At 48.8% G+C, this 19,882-nt stretch overlaps 9 protein-coding genes across 9 annotated transcripts; 6 read left to right on the top strand and 3 right to left on the bottom strand.

The window, feature by feature from the left end:
• Positions 1 to 533: 533 nt before the first annotated feature.
• F5Y00DRAFT_273205 (RTA1 like protein-domain-containing protein) lies at positions 534 to 1,838 on the top strand (the record flags this gene model as incomplete). The annotated part of the gene is made up of 2 exons (XM_048013132.1): positions 534 to 850; positions 916 to 1,838. 2 exons carry the CDS (start codon positions 534 to 536, stop codon positions 1,769 to 1,771), a joined length of 1,173 nt encoding a protein of 390 aa, XP_047868606.1. The 3' UTR covers positions 1,772 to 1,838.
• Positions 1,839 to 3,038, bottom strand: F5Y00DRAFT_178000 (RNA cap guanine-N2 methyltransferase-domain-containing protein). Its single transcript, XM_048004957.1, has 3 exons — positions 2,757 to 3,038; positions 2,591 to 2,689; positions 1,839 to 2,506 (listed from the first exon to the last, which is right to left on the bottom strand). Exons 1-3 carry the CDS (start codon positions 2,837 to 2,839, stop codon positions 1,906 to 1,908), a joined length of 783 nt encoding a protein of 260 aa, XP_047868605.1. The 5' UTR covers positions 2,840 to 3,038; the 3' UTR covers positions 1,839 to 1,905.
• A 175-nt stretch (positions 3,039 to 3,213) lies between these two features.
• F5Y00DRAFT_227302 (GRASP55/65 PDZ-like domain-containing protein) lies at positions 3,214 to 4,571 on the top strand. The gene is made up of 2 exons (XM_048006465.1): positions 3,214 to 3,514; positions 3,630 to 4,571. Exons 1-2 carry the CDS (start codon positions 3,350 to 3,352, stop codon positions 4,527 to 4,529), a joined length of 1,065 nt encoding a protein of 354 aa, XP_047868604.1. The 5' UTR covers positions 3,214 to 3,349; the 3' UTR covers positions 4,530 to 4,571.
• Positions 4,572 to 4,626: 55 nt separating this feature from the next.
• Positions 4,627 to 5,588, bottom strand: F5Y00DRAFT_177793 (DAD family-domain-containing protein). Its single transcript, XM_048004955.1, has 4 exons — positions 5,154 to 5,588; positions 4,995 to 5,052; positions 4,853 to 4,916; positions 4,627 to 4,791 (listed from the first exon to the last, which is right to left on the bottom strand). The coding sequence occupies exons 1-4, from the start codon at positions 5,424 to 5,426 to the stop codon at positions 4,725 to 4,727; spliced, it is 462 nt and encodes a 153-aa protein (XP_047868603.1). The 5' UTR covers positions 5,427 to 5,588; the 3' UTR covers positions 4,627 to 4,724.
• A 1,108-nt stretch (positions 5,589 to 6,696) lies between these two features.
• Positions 6,697 to 7,006, bottom strand: F5Y00DRAFT_258524 (UPF0287-domain-containing protein; the record flags this gene model as incomplete). Its single annotated transcript, XM_048010721.1, has 2 exons — positions 6,697 to 6,905; positions 6,973 to 7,006. 2 exons carry the CDS (start codon positions 7,004 to 7,006, stop codon positions 6,697 to 6,699), a joined length of 243 nt encoding a protein of 80 aa, XP_047868602.1.
• Positions 7,007 to 7,397: 391 nt separating this feature from the next.
• Positions 7,398 to 8,130, top strand: F5Y00DRAFT_258523 (Prefoldin subunit-domain-containing protein; the record flags this gene model as incomplete). The annotated part of the gene is made up of 4 exons (XM_048010720.1): positions 7,398 to 7,434; positions 7,504 to 7,726; positions 7,809 to 8,001; positions 8,098 to 8,130. The coding sequence occupies 4 exons, from the start codon at positions 7,398 to 7,400 to the stop codon at positions 8,128 to 8,130; spliced, it is 486 nt and encodes a 161-aa protein (XP_047868601.1).
• A 4,026-nt stretch (positions 8,131 to 12,156) lies between these two features.
• F5Y00DRAFT_227283 (nuclear transcription factor Y subunit B-3) lies at positions 12,157 to 14,461 on the top strand. The gene is made up of 4 exons (XM_048006464.1): positions 12,157 to 12,895; positions 13,181 to 13,291; positions 13,372 to 13,499; positions 13,589 to 14,461. The coding sequence occupies exons 1-4, from the start codon at positions 12,736 to 12,738 to the stop codon at positions 13,787 to 13,789; spliced, it is 600 nt and encodes a 199-aa protein (XP_047868600.1). The 5' UTR covers positions 12,157 to 12,735; the 3' UTR covers positions 13,790 to 14,461.
• Positions 14,462 to 14,481: 20 nt separating this feature from the next.
• Positions 14,482 to 17,380, top strand: F5Y00DRAFT_227281 (RNA polymerase I-specific transcription initiation factor RRN3). The gene has a single exon (XM_048006463.1). It carries the CDS (start codon positions 14,908 to 14,910, stop codon positions 16,987 to 16,989), a length of 2,082 nt encoding a protein of 693 aa, XP_047868599.1. The 5' UTR covers positions 14,482 to 14,907; the 3' UTR covers positions 16,990 to 17,380.
• On the top strand, positions 17,302 to 19,799 carry F5Y00DRAFT_227278 (uncharacterized protein). The gene is made up of 3 exons (XM_048006462.1): positions 17,302 to 17,856; positions 18,122 to 18,695; positions 18,859 to 19,799. The coding sequence occupies exons 1-3, from the start codon at positions 17,682 to 17,684 to the stop codon at positions 19,547 to 19,549; spliced, it is 1,440 nt and encodes a 479-aa protein (XP_047868598.1). The 5' UTR covers positions 17,302 to 17,681; the 3' UTR covers positions 19,550 to 19,799.
• Positions 19,800 to 19,882: the final 83 nt, after the last annotated feature.

Raw genomic sequence — 19,882 nt, 5'->3', positions numbered from 1 at the left:
GTAGCAGCCCCGAGTGGCTTGTCAGCCTTAGATCTGTTACGCTCGTAGATGCACTCCAGTAACCACACATCTAACTTTAGACTTATAATTAGCACTGCCACCCCTTGACCCCTGTTAGAGCGATCCTCGGCCAGCTCGACCAAGCCGCTGGTCAAGAAAATGGATACCGGCGGGTGGTATCGGACTTAGTGGGAATGTATTAGGTTTGGATGTTGAGACAAAGTAGGATCTAGCTTTAGCTTTAACGAGTGTGTTTTGGGTAGAAAGATCGCCTTAAAACCCAGCTCCTCGCATCTCGGTAGGTGATCATGTACCTAGAGGTAGTCAGGTAGTCTTTCGAGGAGCTAGATATGCAATATTGAAACCACTCCGACCGCGCCAACTTCATCCTGTACTCGAATAGATTGTAACGAGTTTTCTCTTTTACTTATTATTGTCCTCTCTCTCCGTCGCCTTACGCTCCGTCTTTCTTGTCGAATGCTGTTTGCTCTATGGGTTGAGATGCTGATAGATATTCGAGCTCACTTCTCACGATGAGATCTATAGCTTCATGCACCTTTGACACATGCCCAGTCGCCGCGTCCCCGTATGGCTACCCGCCAAGTGCAGCAGCGGGAGCCATCTTCTTCGTCATTCACCTTGGATCCTTAATCGCCTGTCTAGTCTACTCATTCTACCTAGCCGAGAGGAATAGATGGTTAGAATTTAGTATTCCAATCTCTATAGGTTGTCTTCTCGAGTGTATCGGCTATGCTATGCGAATCGGAAGTTCGGCTGATCCATGGAACGTGTCTTTATACGCAGCGTCGACAACCTTTATCATAATACCGCCGGCCTTCATATCGGCAGCGTCAGTGGAATCCTTTTCTTACCGGAAATTATCAGCTGTTGAATCATATGCTGACTTATTTAAAGCATTTACTTAACCATACCCGAAGCAATTAAAATCTTGGGCACGGAACACTCGCCAATTAACGTCTCGCGATATGCCCTCCTAACTTTGATCGACGTGATTGGGTTTATTTTCCAATTCATCGGACTCATCATCTCCTTCTCAGATCTTTCCTCCGACACGGGCCTTGGTCATAATGCCCGTGTCGGCAGTCCCATTATCGCCACTGGCATGGTCATACAAGCCATTTCCTTAATCATCTATATAATGCTTTTCGGCATCGTCCTATTTCGAGCCGCCATAGCAAATAGCCAATTTGGATACACGACGTTCCATCCGGTTCATGGTTTCGTCCCCATGGCACATAGATTTAAATTCTTCCTTGCGATGCTGCTAGTTTCCGCCATGTGCCTATTTGCGAGAGCACTCTATCAGGCGATAGTACTAGCTAACGGATTGGAGAGTTATACTGCGAAGAACCAGGCCCTTTTCGCGGGCTTAGACAGTCTTCTTGTTGCGGAAGCTGTTGTTGGGTTGTGTGCTGCACATCCCGTAACATTCTTACGGGACGGAATAGAAAAGAGACGAGGGAGTAGAAGTACAAGCGCGATGGCGGAGCAGCAAAGGATAAGCCAGTTGATGGGAAGCCCATATACAGAGAGCTTGTATAGGCAGAGCCAACTCACGGACAGCCACCCTGTGGAGAACCAACATTTGGATGTTCAAAACAGAGAGAGTCAATATAGGCGGAGCCAAATTAGGGCGAGCCAGTATAGTATGAGCCAGTATAGTGAGGCTAGTCGCCGCAGCACAATGGAGCCAATAGGGTCAACGGGGGGGAGCCAGACTCCGTGGAATAGTACAACTCGTATCGTATGAAGCATCGATTAAAATAATAATAATAATAATTTGCGGAACCGACCTCATTACGTACGGGCATGGTTATTGACTGAACTGAACAATTCGGCTTAGTTATAAAGCCGGTAAGAGTGGTCGTTAGCCAAATTGGAAGGTTATGTTTCCATATGACTGTCTTCGTCTTTGGCGGCGGGTATGTAGGTTACCATTGCCTTGCTTGCACCCTCAACGCAATACTGCACAACTTCGATCTTAGTCCCATCGGGAATTAGCTTGGCGATTTGCCTTAGATCGCTTGTGCGTGGTAGGTAAAGGGCATGATCCATAGTTCTGTAAGCGCCATGTAATTGGGCTAAGTTATAAGGCTCCATGGTATTCAGATCGAATATTTCGTCGGTCCTGTACCCTGGCCCACCCCAAGGCGGTGATGCGAACACAGCTGTAGATGCCACATCTACTCGTAGGTCATCCTCTAGCTTGTCTGGCGAGTTCACCAAAGCATCTAGATACTTAAAGCTGTCGCCCAAGACCCAGATGATATGGTCAGCCACACCATACAAGGAGGCGTTATGCTGCGCACAGGCAAGAGTGGCTGCATCTAGCTCAATGGCGATCACTTTATCCCAGCGAGGCGTTGAGCCGTCTTCAGCTGTGGCCAAGGCATGAGCAATAGAATTTGCCCCTACGCCAGCAAATGCATCTATGATTGTGGTCTTTGACTCGCTAATAATAGAACTCATCTCTCGCGCAATCTGGCTAGAATAAGAATAGTGTCAGATCGTATCGAGACTGGGATGATACGGAATAGGATCCGAATGGGAATCGAAATACGAAACTTACTTGGCAACTGGTTCAGGGGTCACGCCAAACCAGGCATCTTGAGTCATGTAGATACCCTCATCGTAGTAAGGGAAAATTGTGTATCTTTGCTGCCAGTACCTATAGTTTTCGACCGCGTAAGTAAACCATCTATACAAGTAGCAAGTACTCTACTTCAAGAACTCACTTTTGTAAGTCCCAAGGTACTTCACCTAGACGAGTCCAATGGTGACAGTCGTCAGTCAGGGGGAGCTTCTTCACTCGTTTCATCCTGAAAGTGCTGGATCAGCATGCATGAGCTGCCTGATTAGTACCAGCCTTAAAAAAATACAAATCTTGAAGGTGAGGAATTAAGTCTGCTGTTTATGAATCCTTAGCGTATAATCTGTGGAAAAAACCAAACCAGATTATACAAGATTCTGAATTAACAAAATTGGTGTATTCGTAGATTCATTAAGTTGAAGATAGGTTGAAGTGAAAGAGATTAACAACAATTGTAAATACAGTAACTAGACCCACTTTAGCTATACCTAATAACAGAAGCTTTGACCACTACTGGCATTTAGCGCATAGCCGGCGTAAGGCTAATAGTGAGCTAAGAAATGACAGCTTTCTTGATAGGCTATGACTTTCATGTAAACTAAGCAGGCGCATACCAACATCCGAACCTTGTAGGTTAGATAACCAAACAATAGACTTCTTTTTAACTTCTTTTTAACTTAGATTATTATTATACTACTTACTACCTTACACATGAGCCCATAGCGACACACATATACCATGTTCAACGCCTTAAACCGTTACCTCTCGCGCCTCGACGGCGACGCGCGGCCGCAGCAGAAAGACGGCCACGGATACGGCTTCCAAGTGCTGCGCAACACGAACCTCGAGCTAGGCATCGAGCCATGGTTCGACTTTATCGTTGGGATCAACGGCCGTGTAATTGTTCGATCCCCCGACCCTCTCTACCTAGTAGCTAGCAAGAACGAACAAACGAAACAAACCAACCAAGAATGAAGAAAAGTGCCAGACCACTAACTAACACCGAGTCGCAAAACAGGATAACCCCGACCCCCGACTCTTCGCCCAAGAAATCCGCAACTGCGCCGGCAGCACCGTCGCCCTCGGCCTCTGGAGCGCCAAGGGCCAGCGCACGCGAGTCCTACACGTCCCCGTCCCAGCCGACACCCGATCGCTCGGCCTATCGCTGCAATGGACGCCGCTCGACGTCGCCTCCAACGTCTGGCACGTGCTAGACGTAGCCTCGAACTCGCCCGCCGACCACGCCGGCCTGCTGCCGTACAGCGATTACATACTAGGTACGCCGGACGGCGTGCTGCACGGAGAGGGCGGGCTGGGCGAGCTGGTAGACGACTACGTGGGCCGCCCGCTGAGGCTGTGGGTGTATAATAACGAGTACAATGTCACGCGCGAGCTCGAGATCGTGCCGAGCCGCGAGTGGGGTGGCGAGGGCGCCCTGGGCTGCGTTCTGGGATACGGCGCGCTGCATCGTCTTCCTGCGCCGTTGAGCGAGCCTGTCAATGCGCCGGGCGAGACTATGTTCGATGGCGATAGCAGCGGTGGTGCAGGCGCCAACGTTGGTGCCGGCGTAGACCAATTCACGACATTAGCTCCGCCAAGCGATACAGCAGCTACTACGTTCGTCCCGGCAGCATCGCCGGATTTCCTTGTCCCCGCGCAACTAGTTAGCAGTACCCCTCCACCAGCAGGCAGTGCGCCGCCGCGCAGTAAGAAAAAAGAGAGGCATACCAATGCTCCCAAGAGGTTGATGGACGATTATTTTGCGGAAGAGGAGAAGAAGAGCAGGGAGCTGGATCGAAACATTTCTACAAGCAAGACACCACCGCCGCCCCCTCCTAAAGCCGGTGGTGGTCCCCCGAGAGCACCGCCAAAGGCCGAGGAGCCGAAAGCTGACGGCGGTGATGACGATGTGGACTAGACGTAGTATCACGATTTGAATGGAGATATAATACAGCAAGAAACTCGAAGAAGCATGGTTTATTCATTTGCTCGCTATACATGGTCGTGACCGCAATGTTTCTCTTCATACGGAGATTTTCCGCCCTATAGCTTGAATCCAGCAGCCATTGGGCTTCCTTACTGCCTTGAATATACCTCTCGCGGGCCGTCCTGCTTAGTTTATGAAGTTGACGCAGAAAAAATGTAGGATTAGGCTACCGACGACGTAATCTGCAAACGCCCTATACGGACATATTAGCCTCGTCGGTCTGAAAGTAGAGCTGGGTACCTAGGGATCCATACCTTTCTGGAGATATAGAAGGGAACTCGGATTTGTTCGCTTCTGTAGTCTGTATACGTAATGACGCTATTCCCATCGTTAGCACCCCACCCCTAATCAATCCACCATGCCCTCTCCCGTCTAATTCGTTGCAGAAAAACGTACCGGTAAGGACGAATTGGCCAACTGTTGCCGAGAAACCCGAGAGGAAAGCGTTGAATGGCTATAAAACATCAACATCAAGCATACTAGTTAGCAAGCGAAGCGCATTACGCCCGGACGGCTCTCCAAGAGCATAGCATAGTGAAGTAAGTAAGTACATACGTAATTGCCCGCCAAGACGCAGTACGCAAATTGTAAACCACCAACGACGACTAGGAATGCCATGAAGACGTCAAGCAGCTTGGTGCGTTGGGGTGTTGTCTTCTGGTAGTGCTCGACTATATTCCATGCTATCTGGTTGATCGACTGAGGACCGCTAGCGCTAGTCTTGGCTACGGCGACGCTGGGAGCTGTCGTAGGTGCTGTTGGTGCGATTGGCGCGGTCGCGGGTACGGGCGCAGGAGTGGTAGCAGTAGCAGACTTTTTGGGCGCCATGGTGGTTATATCGAGTTTGGCACTGCTGTTGGTAGAGGCGTGAATTAGGTAGGTTTGAAGGTTGCTTGTTGAGTTACTCTTTCGTTGTCGAAATAATGGGTCCGGGATTGCGTGTACTGTGTAAGGGACACGAAAGCTTCAAAAAGTTCATGGTTTACATCAAGGATAACGCAACCAATAAAACGGGTCTACTGTGGATACGTTAAGTCAGGTACCATGGGGTAAATGTGGCTAGTACATACAATACGATAGAGCTTCCGCCACAGTACCTACCTAGGTACAATTACCCTGTATCCAATTGAATCTCGAATCTTCGCCATGGAGGTCGCATCCCCTCGGTGCTGCGGCCCCGGGGCGTCCGGGCTTCCGAGCTCGTCATCTATGATACCTACAAGCCTTAACATTTTGTCTAACTTTATGAACTTGACTTTCAGCAACGCCATTGACATTGAGCAAAGCTAGAGAATCTCCTATCTCGCCGTCTAAATACTCTGAAACTTCTAGATCATCAAGTTCCAAGAAAGAATGGTGAGTTCGACAAACCCAACGATCCATCAGAGCTAACGCGGGGTTCCGTGGCAGGCTCTAGAGACTATCGCATTTGCCTTGGGCGCCTTGACCGCAAGCGGTGGTACGATAGGCTACGTGAAGACGGGATCCGTCCCCTCTGTCATAGCTGGCTTGACAGTTGGTATACTGTGTACGTTACCAAGTTAAGACAAGGCTGATTTACAATGTGTATGAAACTAATTTGATGTCGCAAAGATGCCTTGGGAGGATATCGCTTGCAGTCGCGTCAGCCTTTCGGTATCGAACTCGCCCTCCTCGCCTCCGTTGTCCTTGGTGGCGCCTCTATTCCCCGAGCCCTCCGTAGCGGAAAGCCAGTCCCGACTGTTCTCAGCTTCATTTCCGTCTTCGGTCTCTTGACCTTCGGTAATGCCTTCAGAAAGACTTTGTGAGGGAGAGGTTGATTGCGGCGTGGGTAGATATTTCTGTGATAATTTGTGGCGCAACGGATTCAGATCGACCAGTATGTAGCTGTCAATTTGAAATGATGTTCTGCAAAACATATCTTGGAACCGCGATCAGAGTGGAGTGTAAACACCATCCAAGTATTCCGTATCCTCTTGTGAAAAGACCAACCCGCTGGTGTAAACCAAGCCAAAATGCTATAACCCTTCTTAGAACGCCATGCCATGCCAAAATCAAGAATACTCTCGACATATCCTCGCTATAATACGGAAGACTAGTAGCTTTCGCCATATATTCGTCATGAGTTCTCGTCGATATCAGCCCATGCCGACTTGATCTTGTCACGCTTGGCTTTAGCAGCTTCTCGGTTCTTTGCGGTACGTTTTACTCGCTCGGCTCGGAGGCATAGGGTAACTTGATGTTTGGCATCGTTGCACATGCCCATTGATTTCCAGAGGAATCCCCTAGCGTGACATTCTTCAAGGGCGGTCATGACCTCCTCGCAAGCTACGAGATATGCCCGTTAGTTATTTTCTTCGCAAGCATTTATAAGCTAAAGGACGTAAAGACGTACCGATATTATCTTTTGTGTGTAAGTGCGGATGCATATTTAAACGTTTTGGAAAATAGACTTGGAGAATGAGGTTGTATATAGGAGGATGGTCTGACTGGTACTGGTCTCAATGGTGCCACTTTCAGTCGCAAACCAACCAAAAATTGGTCGCGACAGGAACAAAGACAGGAACAAATTTAGGCAAAGCATGGGCCACTTTATAGGGCCACTTTATAGGCTCCACAATCACCCCTCCAGCCCTTTTGACCCCTCCAATGAATTAATTTGTAGTTGCTCACTACAACAAACGTCAATTAATTCAAAAGCTCAGGTGCTAGATGAAAGTTAATCTTATCTTAATAAGATAGATAGTGTATTACTCCCGTACACTACTCCCCATACCAACTCCATCTCCTTATAAATGTCAACCGCATAAAATCATAATCATGGCATCTAAGGGTATATCGGCTAAGAAGCAGCAAGGTATGTCATTGAGAAGAATAACTTACATGAAGACCAAGACCAAGAGCTTCCGCTGATTTCATCTGGCAGAGCTGCAAACAACATATTCAAACTATAAGAACACCCTGCAGCAATTGGCCCAGAAGATTGGTGATGTTGAGCAAGAAGCCGAAGAACACAAGTTCGTGAGACTCTTCTCTACCCTCTCGTCATTCCTGACATCACGGAACCACTTTCGTGAGCTCCCTGGCATGGCACGGCATGGCAATCCGCTCGTATGGCCTCAGCCCTACCAGGGTTTTTCACCTCTAGCGTCTTGACTAGATCATCTCATATACCTCACCGCTTCACTTGTTGAACTCACCGCTAATTCGTCAACTATTCTGTCTCGCTAGGCTTGTTCTTGATACCTTGGAACCGCTTCCGGGGGATCGCAAGTGCTTCCGCATGATCAACGGCGTGCTGGTGGAGCGGACAGTCCAGGACGTAATCCCTGCTTTGAGGACTAATGCTGAGGGCTTGAAGAAAGTGCTCGACGACTTGGTCAAGCAGTACAAGATCAAACAAGACGACCTAGAAAAGTGGAAGGTACGTCACTTCCTCAAAGTTGGAATTTCCGGTTTATCCAGCTTGATGGCCCTACCCCATTTCGACTGCCATAGACTTACATAACCGTTTGAACAGAAGAAGAACAACATCCAGGTTGTACAGTCGTGACGCAGCCTCGGCGCTGCAATGCAGAGGAGTGGCTATAGGAACCATGCTAGGGCTACGATACGGGATAGACATGTTTTCGAGGCTCTCGATAAACGCTTCGAAATGAGTAGGCTAATGGATGATTACCAAGTCAGACAGCATCTAAGTACGACTGATTCATAGAGTGCGTTGGTCTTTAGGCACTATGACTATATTAGACGAGATCGAGATTGAGCCGGACTGACTTGTTGCACGACGCTGAGGTGGATGAGATGGTGCCATAGGTATAGCCCTCGCCTTGAAGTCGTCGGCAAAGGCACGGCGATATAAAAAAGATGGTGTCGATGCGTTGTACAATTGGAGGTGCAGACGGCGGAGCCTAGCGTCAAGGGCGTCTCAGTGCCCAACGACAGGCTTCTGTCAAGGCTGTCATGATCAACGTTTGCAAGCGGTGGTGATTGGAGGGCAGGCCGCGGAAAGGGTTGGCTGTCTTGACTGGTCGTAAATGATCTGATCAAATAGGGCGGCTTACGCTGACTCTGCATCTACGAAGCACACTGATATACATAGCCTGCCATCAATACAACATCCCTGTACCGTATTAAAAGTCGAAGAATATGGCCTGAAGAGATCATGGACTACATATGGATATCATCTGCCTCGTTTATCGGCAGATGTTCCGAGGGCGGGGTCCCTGGCATGCGCTTGGGAACTCCACATGCCACATGCCGATTTCCTTGGAGTGCCGGCGACGCTCGGGTGGTCGAGTGACAACGTGTCGCTGATGACAATGATCTGCCAGCCTGAAACAGGAGTGACAAGTCCTCCTAGTCCTCCTAGTAGACTGCGCAAACCGCGACTCGCCCACCTAAGGCTTGCATAACATAAGATAACATAAGTTTGTGGAGGGGAGTGACGATAAAGACTACTACGATCCCAATTGAAAAGCTCGGCCCAACACATGGTAGGTAGTCTGCAAGTGCTGGGTTGCCTTAGACGTGATACGGAATTCCCGGGCAGCTTTAGCAGGACGAAAGTTACAGCGCAATGCTGCTGTATGTAGGTCGCTCGATCGAAGATGTAAATCTTCAGCTGGCTTGAATAGGGAACTACACACGAGTACCTCTGAGCTTCGCACGGCTGCACCTCTGCCCAAGTGTCAGCAGGGTGTTGATCCGGAGGGGAAGATGGGGGGAATATCCCACGTCCCCTTCCGAACCGGACGGGAGAGCCTCGGAGCTGTTTGATTTGATTTTTTTTTTGATATAGCAGCGCATTAGATGCATATTATATTGTCGCCAATGAGTTGCTTTCCCAGTACAACGGTAACTCTCATTTTAGTGCACCCTAGAGCGAATCTTAGTTTAGATGGGTTATTTAAACATTACATCTGCTAAGGACCGCATGAGACAGCTACAAGGCTACTTTCGCATCCGACGATTGGGCATCCATGGGATCGTACGTATATATGTGGGTTCGTAGGACACAGTTAGGCCGCATACAACGTGCATGTCGGTAGGTACCAGGTGCTCTGGTGCTCAAGCGTACATATTTGAGGTCGACCAAGTACGCAAGTACGGTGGCATGTGGCATGTGGCATCAAGCTTTGCAGGGCTGGCCGGCCAAGAAAGGAGAAGTCGATTTGATGGGCTACCAGGATTAAGCGATGACGGCGATATCGCCATGGAAGCTTTCAAAGCCTATCATTCCCTTCTCCACATTCCGGGACAGGAAGAGCTCCTGAATTAGAATTGTGATTTTACTTCCAATCAGAACCGAAACTCGGTGCTAGGTATTGCAATTGGCCGGTAAAGGGTATTAATGCGAACCCTTGACCTACCTAAGGTCATCTTTACAGCCAGTCGCCATCCTCTTCATCTCGAGATGCTGAAATAGTTATCCAAACAGATGTCGCGGCCCCCAAGATCCAAGAGCCCATAAGCCAGGCCGCGCTTCCTGTTCCTGTCGGGTAAGCACATACATCGGACAGCTGTTTATTTCGGGGATTGTCGAATCAGCGACGGAATCACCCCTCCACTCCGTCCCGCGTCGAAGGTGAGTGCGTTAGATAGGTATCACAACGACCACAACGACCGCATGGGGCGAGCGACAACGGACGTTTGGCAAAAGGTTTTTGTAAGATGCCGACAATATGAAAATAGGGCTGCCTATATCTCAGGATATCATGCGCTCAGCCAACTTGGGGTAAGTTGACTTCACCGCTTAATGTATGAGATGATGCATCGGCCGGCTTGGTCCGTAGGGGGAATGGGGAATGGGCCGGTGTGGCGGATATGATGGCATATCACAGTCCAACAGTGTGTTGCGTCTGAGGATCCGAAAGCTACCTGCGACTTGAGCTGAAGAAATCAAGACAGCTAAGGGCGGGATTTATGCGTAGACTTTAGATTTGAAGTAACCTTGAGGACGGAAGTTATTCTTGAGTATGTATAATGTTAGGTTTATGGATATTAGAGGTTACCTATGTATGTATGTATGTAGGAGGTAGGTTAGGTACTTACCTATCTGTCGATTTGGAATCGAAGCAAGCGCGATACATACCATACATGTCTATACATACAGTTACCTAAGGTACTTTCCAAAATATGAGAGTATGGGAAAGTATGGGAGAGTATTGCCGTCTAGTATTGCCGTCTAGCATTACCCTTTCCCGTTTTCTATAGATGTGCCAATTTGTTGGCCTGTTTTCTTCCAATATTGTCTCTTCGTTCGTGTACAAGTCAAACAACTGTTGTCCTTGACTCATTAATTTTTAATTAACTTCTATTATTAACATCCAATCTTTTCCCATGCTCTATTAGTTACGTCGCGGTTCTTCCTTAAGTGGTTTCCTGCACGTTCCCCACGTAAATGCGCGCTTCAATGTTCCTATGGGACGTGCGTGACCTGCCAGGTAGATAATATACCAATAGTATACTTAATTCATCATCCACATCTATACTCATTATATTTGTTTTCAACTTATACGATGTATTATGTATTATGTTAGTCTATTTTATTTTCGAATTACGGCTCGTATCCCAAGTATACCTTATAGTACATACCTATCAAACATAATTAATACCAAGATATATCAGTATGCCGAGCCAGACGCTGCTTCTATTCGAATCTATATCTGACCCAGATACTTAACGAATAGCCTACGTAATTATAACGAGGAAAAATGGGAACCTACGTCGTTTGTACATGACTGGACATGTTGATGATAACGCGCTATGCGGCCAGCCCGTAGAGAAATCCACTTCTGTGCATCCAACCTCGAGCTGGAGTTTTCCAGAAAACCGCCCCCAGTTTTCGTCAATACTGAAGTCTTGCCTCTCGTCGTATGTTTCTTACCATTTATTAATGACTAAGTCTTATTGAAAGAGATTCTGACCAGTTCAATCCTTGGTGTAACCCATACTGTACATATCCACACCCTTACGAAAAAGAAGAAAAAAAGAAGAAAAAAAAATCAACCCTGACCGGACTACCTACTATAGTAAAACGGTGCTGAGCTATGTAGTTAGCTATGATAACCAATGTAGCTATGGTAAACCACGTACTGTTTGTAGGGTTTGTAAGGCAGCCGCATTTGTCCACTACCAACCCCGAACGTTAATTCCTCATACTTGGGAGAATCCATCAACCCCACGTACCAAGCACCATACATACATCAATGTTATGTACCATTCTACATATATCCAATCTGCACAATGCAGCAAGGCGATCTTGCTTTAAAGAACTACATACCTAGGTAGCCGTCCCTGCCCCAGCGCTAGGAAGTTAGGAGGTTAGGAATCTGCGAAGTAGCAATCAAGACAGGTAGGTAGCTTCGACGGCTAGAAGGCAGGGTATTATACGGAGGATACGGTAGTAGATTAGTAGGTACATATTTGTAGGAGGTAGGAGGTAGGCAGGTAGGTATAGGTTAGGTAGGTAGTTAGCTAACCTAGCTGGTTAGTGTAGTCTATCAGTTAGTGTAGAAGGAAACAGCGGGTCTTCCAAGTAACGCAACCCTCGGCGTCTTCTCAAAAAGAAGGGCCCGCAGCAAATCCCCGCTTTCCTTTTCCAAACCCGGACCGGTTAGGTACTCTCGTACCTCAGATCGCATCCTGTCCCATTCTCCCACATCCACATCTCCGTCGAGTCTGTCCACACAAAAGTCACGTCGGTCTTTTTTGTGACTTTGTACCGTACACCAAACACCACCCAACCACACTACTCACACTACTTGCTCACTACACACTACACTACACTACACTACACCGCGCTACAGTATACTACCTACACTATACCAAGCCCAGGCTTGCTGCATACACATCCATACACGTCCCGTACATACCTTACATACCGCCCGCTGCTGCAGATTCCGTCATAGCCTGAAGTTCGCGACAGGGCGTGCCAACGGGACAAGTAAATAGCTCTAGGTCATAATTCTGGGACCCGCGCGACAGGGCAGGATTGACGCACTTGTCTGCAGCTAAGCCGCGCTCAGTTGCAAGCCCTACCACTTGCAACGTGTCAGAGGCAGGGACACATCATCTCTACCTTGTAACCAGCTGTGCGAGCTGGCAGTCCAAGAAAATTTTACAAGAAGCTACCACCCGCTGCAGGTAGCCAAATATGTCGGATTCCCCCCAATCTCCTCCAAAGGACGTTGAGCCAGGTGTACAGTCACCCGACGATGAAGCACAAATGAACGACCCTCAGGACCCACACGGCTCTGGCCTTGCCTATGAGTTCGAGGTAAAAGAGCAGGACAGGTGGTTGCCCATAGCCAATGGTGAGTTGAGACCCTCCTCCGACTCTTGTCTCTGATTTGGTGCGCCCGAGTCTGCTTTTGGGATCTGGCCTGCAAGCTTCGAAGAGTATCGCTCCTGCGGAGCTCTGACCGCGGCGCGTCCGTCAATTGGTGCTTTATGGGCCCCCCTTTAGCTCGAGACAGCCGCGCATCAGCAGAAGGCGTCCATGTCTCACGATTCGTCGTCTAAGTCGCCGGAAGCGCCTCGCGCTTCTAAAGCCGACAGATATGATGTTTACGATGCTAACATACGAAACTTCGCTCCAGTTGCCCGGATCATGAAAACTGCACTACCCGAGAATGCTAAGATCGCAAAGGAGGCAAAGGAGTGTATGCAGGAGTGCGTGAGCGAGTTCATCTCCTTCATTACCAGCGAAGGTGAGCACGCAACCTTATTTTTTTCTATCTCGCTATTATTTATTCCTCTTGATGTAAGCGAAGGCTAACACCGTACACAGCATCGGAGAAATGCCACCAGGAGAAAAGGAAAACCGTTAACGGTGAAGACATCCTATTCGCTATGACGTCTCTGGGCTTCGAGAATTATGCCGAAGCATTAAAGATCTACCTGTCTAAATACCGAGAGGTACTGTTTCCCGCTGTCATCCCTTGCTTCGAGGCGTGCACGCCGCCTGTGCCTCGCCTTGCTCATGAGTAGTGCTAACCAATGACCAGCAGTCCCAGTCCAACCGGGGTGAAAACCAGCAGAACAGGCCGAACAGCCAGGGTTACGGAGCCAGTGCGCCTAGCGGATCCGGTGCTGCCGGAACTTCGGGCTTCCAAGGAAATGACGGGACGGGAGGTATTGGCGAATCGGGCGAAGGCTATATTTACGCCCAGCCTAGTCACAACGGCGCAGCCAGCGAGACCTATTAAGTTTCGCGCCCAGCGTCCGTAGATGAGATGGCCAGGTTATAGAGCCTCGATCTGATTTCTAATATCTAGTTTGAGACGGTCTATACTACTTTCAAGTGTGTATAACTACTAGGATTCTGAGGGTTTCGGCGCATTCATCCCCAGATTGGTTCTTCGGATCAGGGATGAGCGTCCATCTTTTACCCCTGTATATGGACTCGCAATGGATGGCGATGGAAGGGGGACTGCGCGTTAAAAAAGGGTCCGGTTTCGCACTTTTCACTTCGATAGATTCCCCGAGGCGTTCTTCCCCCCCTATTCGGTTCTCAACGCTTCTCATGATCAGTCTTGAGATTCCGCGTCAGTTTACGGATTACATTCGGCAGTTATTCTGGCTTCACGAGCATTGGAGAACAGACCAATTCTCGGAGCATTACAAGCTACCTATATAGCATTATTTCATTGTGTTGAGAAACGAATTTACTTTATAATTTTCTTCGCTGGTATATTCGAGAGGTTGTTACTATGTTGACTTGACTATAGCTATAAAACCTTACAAAAGTGATATCTAAATTCTTATAGGTCATTTCTCTTAGTAAAGATCAAGATTTTTTAATATTAACTAGTCAAAGAACTAAGACTTATATACGTAAGTCCTTGATTGATATGTAAGGGTAGGTTATTAGAGGTAGGGTATGCTTTTCTGAGGTTTGTGTAAGTCGATTGGTCTAACAAAATCTTCTTAGGGACCTAGGCTGCTAGGTTAGGTACCTGGGTACCTGCTATATACGTAAGCAGCATGGCAATTATGTACAAGCGCTATGCACAGACCATTTAAAGGTTTTAAATTAAAACCAGTCGTCGTTGCCCCTCCTACTCTGTCATCGAAAGACCCCTGTTTTTTTTTTCTGTGGATGCGGGCGTGCATATTACATATCGCTGAAATTTTGTCATCTTGCTTCTTCTAAAATTTCTCTTCACAGCCTTGCCGACCCGCGTCAAATTAGGTCGCGATTTCACCATAAAACAGCACTAGGACCAGTATGCCGGAGTACTGCATAATAGAATCTACGGTGGTTCGGACTTGGCATTCGATAGCAGACTTTAAAAATATCTAAAAATCTGTAAAACAAACCTCCATGTCACTCGTTATGACCAGTGCCACCCCGCAGCAGCTTGCTCGGCCAGCCGCGAAGGCTACTACTCCGCTTAAGCCAATATTGAAGCCCTCTTCATCATTACTCAACACTAAGAGAACTAGCGATGACGCTGGCCTCGACGGTGATAGCATGGAACCCCCTGAGAGTCCCCGAAAACGCCAGAGAGTAGAGTTCGATCTAAATAATATCGAGATTCACGAGATTGGAATACGGTCAGTAGACGAAGTAAAACAGGAGGTTAGAAAGGCCTTAGATCGTCATGATCAAGGGGACGACGAGGACTACGATATATTAAAAGAGACGCTATCTGGGAAACAGTCAACAGCATACGATGACGACGAAGATGAGGATGCGGATCCTACTTTACCGGCAAAGCGACGTCAAGAACTTAAGGTCTACTTGATCTCACTTGCGAGTTTCTCTCCCCGCCTAGGGAGATCATGCGACGGTCTTGTTAAAAGCGTATTAAAATGCCAATGGCTTGGGCGGGACGAGCAGTTTGCGAAAATCTATGTCCAGTTCCTCGCGGCTCTCGTCAGTGCTCAAGGCGCTCGTTTAACACAAGTTTTATCATCCATCGTTGATAGATTTACCGACTCTCGACCCTCTGACTGGGCGGTCCCTGCCTACCCGAACGTCGACCGTGAGACCGTACAAGAAAGACTCCACATTGCGCTCCGATACTTGATACAATTATTCCCCGCCGCCAAGCCCGTCCTGGAGCATCTCACAGCTACTAAGTACCCCTTCCATGACGAGTCAAAGCGGATGCATTTGGTATATGTCGACAATCTGTTGAGACTACGGTCATACTGCCCTGACCTGAAGACTGAAATCATGGACTTGATTATCAGTCGCCTAGTCAAAATCGATGTGGAAATGCAAATGGACCTGGATGATATGGACGATAGGCTTACCACAATGGTGGCCATGGCTCTCCGTTCTTCTCGAGAGAACAGAAATCAGGACGAAGAAGATGACGACGAGAGCGATGCCGAGTCCGTAGACAGCGACGAATCAGAAGATGACGAGTATACGCGCGTGAAAACAGCAAAGGAGAACATCGAGAAGATGGATTCCGTTCTTGATACCCTATTCGAGCTTTATACGCCCAGCTTCACTAATCCGGACTCGGATGAAGCTCTAGAGGCATTCGAGGATCTACTATCTGAATTCTCGAGCATCATCTTACCTACAATCAAGTCAAGACATACTCAGTTCCTAATCTTCCATTTTGGCCAGAAATCAGAGAGGCTGATGGACGCATTCTGCGGCACATGCATCAACATCGCTTTCGAATCTCAACGTCCAATGATCCTACAGCAGGCGGCGTCCGCCTATTTAGCGAGCTTCGTCGCTCGTGGGGCACATGTTCCAGGTCATATTGTCGTTAAGATCTTTGAGGTTCTGGGTTTCCACTTAGACCAGATGCGAGCTCTCTACGAGGTATCATGCCGCGGGCCCGACGTCCGTCGATACGCGCCGTTCTACGCGCTAGTACAGGCGTTGATGTATGTTTTCTGCTTCCGATGGCCGGACCTCGTCAAGTCGGTGCCTGATGAAGTCGATACGGATGACCTTTCATCGTATCTAGGCCAGGAGATCGAATGGGAGCCGGAGATTAAAGATATCATGCGTCGTAATATCCATTCGAAGCTAAATCCACTCAAAGTCTGCTCGCCAGCGATCGTGGAACAATTCGCAAAGCTAGCCCATCGATTTGGATTCATGTATGTGTACCCAACCATCGAGTCGAATAAGCGACTTCGTCTATCACAGTTCTCGGCCGGAGCATACTCTAGCGGGGGCGCCCTGCGCGACTTGTCATTCGATATGAATGATGAGAGTTGGCAGCAACTAGGGTCCTTCTTCCCGTTCGACCCATACCAACTCCCAGTAAGTAAGCGATGGGTTGAACAGGATTACCTCCAATGGCGGCCTATACCCGGCCTCGACCGAGACGAGAAGGACGAGGACAGTGATGAGGAGGATCGTGAGGATGAGCAGGAAGAGGTTGAAGAAGATACCGCCACAGATGAAGAGGCTGGCGAGGACGAGTAGTTATCTGCTTGATGTAGATTCTACGACATGCATTCATTCAATCGGCGTTAGTGCTTGGGTAGGGAAGGGAAGGGCTGGACAAAAAAGGAATGATACCTGTATTTAGGGATGGCGCTCTCGGTCAGAACTGGCCGTAATGATTTGATACATGTTTTGTTTCTAGGATGCTGGGCGTTTTACCTTTACCTTTGTAGTTTATCACGCTTTTTACGTCTAAAGTTAGATATCTTGGACTCTTGACCTGCTTATCCGCTTTATAGTAGAGTACCTTATACTACGTGTACTCGCCGCAAATCTTTTATTTCGGCATGAGTTCCGTAATAACTCGGGATTCTACTTCGCACCGTCACAAAAGTAAAATGGAATCAATTAAGCTTGAGGTTATAAATCACTATTTCCTTTCATGTCTTGCTTGTATGTATCCTTTAGTATTATAACGTATTATAGCCCCTGCACGTGCGCCTAAGGGATTTCGCTCGACGATCAGAAGAGGAGACGGAGATTCCAAATCACTGGCCTCTACAACCCCTGGAATAGCCAATAGCCCCACGTCTGCTTATGCTTACCTGCCTATGTACAATACTTGTTCGGTTTGTAGCCGCACCACCGCCCATAACGATAACGGCGAAATCCCTTCTGTCTACCCGTCCCGTGCGTACCACCGTCCGGGGTAACGTAGGTAACTAGGAAACATGGCCGGCTCATCGTTGGAAGGGGAGGAGACGGGGAGCATTACGGCGGAAGACAGTCGCAGTACCAAAAGTGGCAGTGGCAGATCGAGACCCTCGTTTACCGACTATTGGAAACGCACCAAGCAGGCGGCGAGACGTATTACCTTCGTCTCGAGTAACCCGGAACAAAGCACAGGTATGTACCTAAACCATTGATGATATGTCATGTCGTACATATGGTATTTGAGGTTGGTGTCAGTTTCTTTACTCTATGATCTATCCCCCTACCTATTGCGAATAATAAGTAGCATGTATATCTTGGCTTCATGCTACTAGACTGCGCATGTTTATTTTCATATATATATATTCACCCTATATATACCCTATATATACCTGGGACATATGGTCATGTCGTATGTCGTGCTAGTCAAAGCTAACTAACACCTGGCTGTTCTACACAGGGCCTACTAGGAAGACCGATTCGAATCAGGAGGAAGATAACGACGATGGGCAGGAGGGCCACCAGAGCCAGAGCGCGCAGGCCAAGGCGCTAGCTCGCCGGCAGCAGGTCCGCAAGGCGCAGAAGCAGCATCGCCAGAGAAAGGTCAACTACACCAATCAGCTCGAGATGGACGTCGCTAAGCTGCGCGACTTGATAGAGCACACGGAGCGGGAGAGTCTCGCCATCAGGAACGAGAACGAGACTATTCGCCGCCGTCTCCTTAGAAATACAGCTCCGGCCCCGGCTGCGCAGGTTGGTCTGATGCCGCTGGCGTTGACGTACGGGTCTTCGATATCTTCTCTGCCGGAGTACACGGTCAGTCTTATCAACTCGTCCGAGGCCCTGGACAAACCCATGTTCCAAGTCCAGCGGGTGTCGGCGCAATCATCATCGTGGTCTTCGCTCGGCGGGTTCGCAAACGAGCAGACGGCTTCTGGTGCGGCCGGCGGGTTTGAAGATGCCGCCGGAATAAGAGGGAGGAGGTTATTAATAACACAGACGGAGACTGATCAGGCAATCAACTTTATCCTAGAGTACGAACAATTCTTTTTTTTTTCTCCTTTTCTTGTTACCCCCCATTTTATATATATATACGTATATATATAGGGGGTATCTATCTATCTGCCCCCTCCCCGGCTCTTGGAATGGCTATTATAAAGAGGAGCAAGAGGCGAAAGCTAACATCGTCGAATGTAGACTCGAACGCATCTGCTGGAACCACTTCCACCCCTCGATGTACAACCACAACGACTACGATCCGGAAGCACGTGAGCACGGACACTCGCTCATGGTCAGCACGATGGCACTGCGCAGCGCACCGCCGGAAGCCTGGGCGCAAATCAGCGCGGAAGAGGCTCGGCAGGCCTCACTCCCCTCCCACTCCCACTCCCACTCTGCACCTCCTCCCTCCCTACCCTTAGACACTCACACCCACACCCACACCCACTCTTCCTCATCTCACGCCTCCCCCCATCCCCATCCCCATCCCAATCCCCATCCTCACACCCACCCCCACAGCCTCACCAACGTAATAACATCCTGGCCCACCCCCACCCCCACCTCCCCCTCCACCTCCACCTCCACCGCGGCCCTCCTCACCCTCGAGAACCTGCGCGGCCTAGCCGCCGCCCTAAACCCCAACCCCGAAGAATCCGCCGAGCTAGCCCCCGTGCAAGCCTGGTTCGAGATAGCGCGGCTATACGGCGGCATCGCGGCCCTCCTCCGCGACGCCCCGCGCCTGGAGCGTCTGCGCGTCGAGATGGCCGCCGTCGTCGACTGCATACACTACGGCGCCGTCATACGGCGTGCCGACTTCGAGAGCACGCTTGAGAGGGTCATGGGGCCTCCTGTTGTTGGAGGGGGTGCGGGTGCGGTGCCGGCTGGGTAGGTATTTGGAAGAAAATTGGATTTGATATTTTGATATGTACGTTAGGTATTTACCTACTTATGGCCCTGGATGAACGGGGGAGAGGAGATAGGAAGGAAGTAAAGGGTACAAAATGAAATCTGTTTACGGCATAGGGGGGCAGGGAACGAGATTTACGTGTATATACATACGACTGGAAGCAAAGCAAAGCAAAGCAAAGCAAAGAAAAGGAGTCTTCTTAAACTATTCTACATTATAAAAATTAATCAACGCACCGAGTCTGAGTTCTGTAAAGGGGCTGAGTCCACTATCTCCCATGCGCTCTGCACGGTACTATACTCCCTAATGTACCTA

Source organism: Daldinia vernicosa, assembly GCF_022497035.1.
Source record: "Daldinia vernicosa strain CBS 139.73 unplaced genomic scaffold F5Y00scaffold_6, whole genome shotgun sequence".
Lineage (NCBI taxonomy): Eukaryota > Fungi > Ascomycota > Sordariomycetes > Xylariales > Hypoxylaceae > Daldinia > Daldinia vernicosa.
Note: the sequence above shows the minus strand (reverse complement) of the source record. Positions and strands in the feature narration are given on the sequence as shown.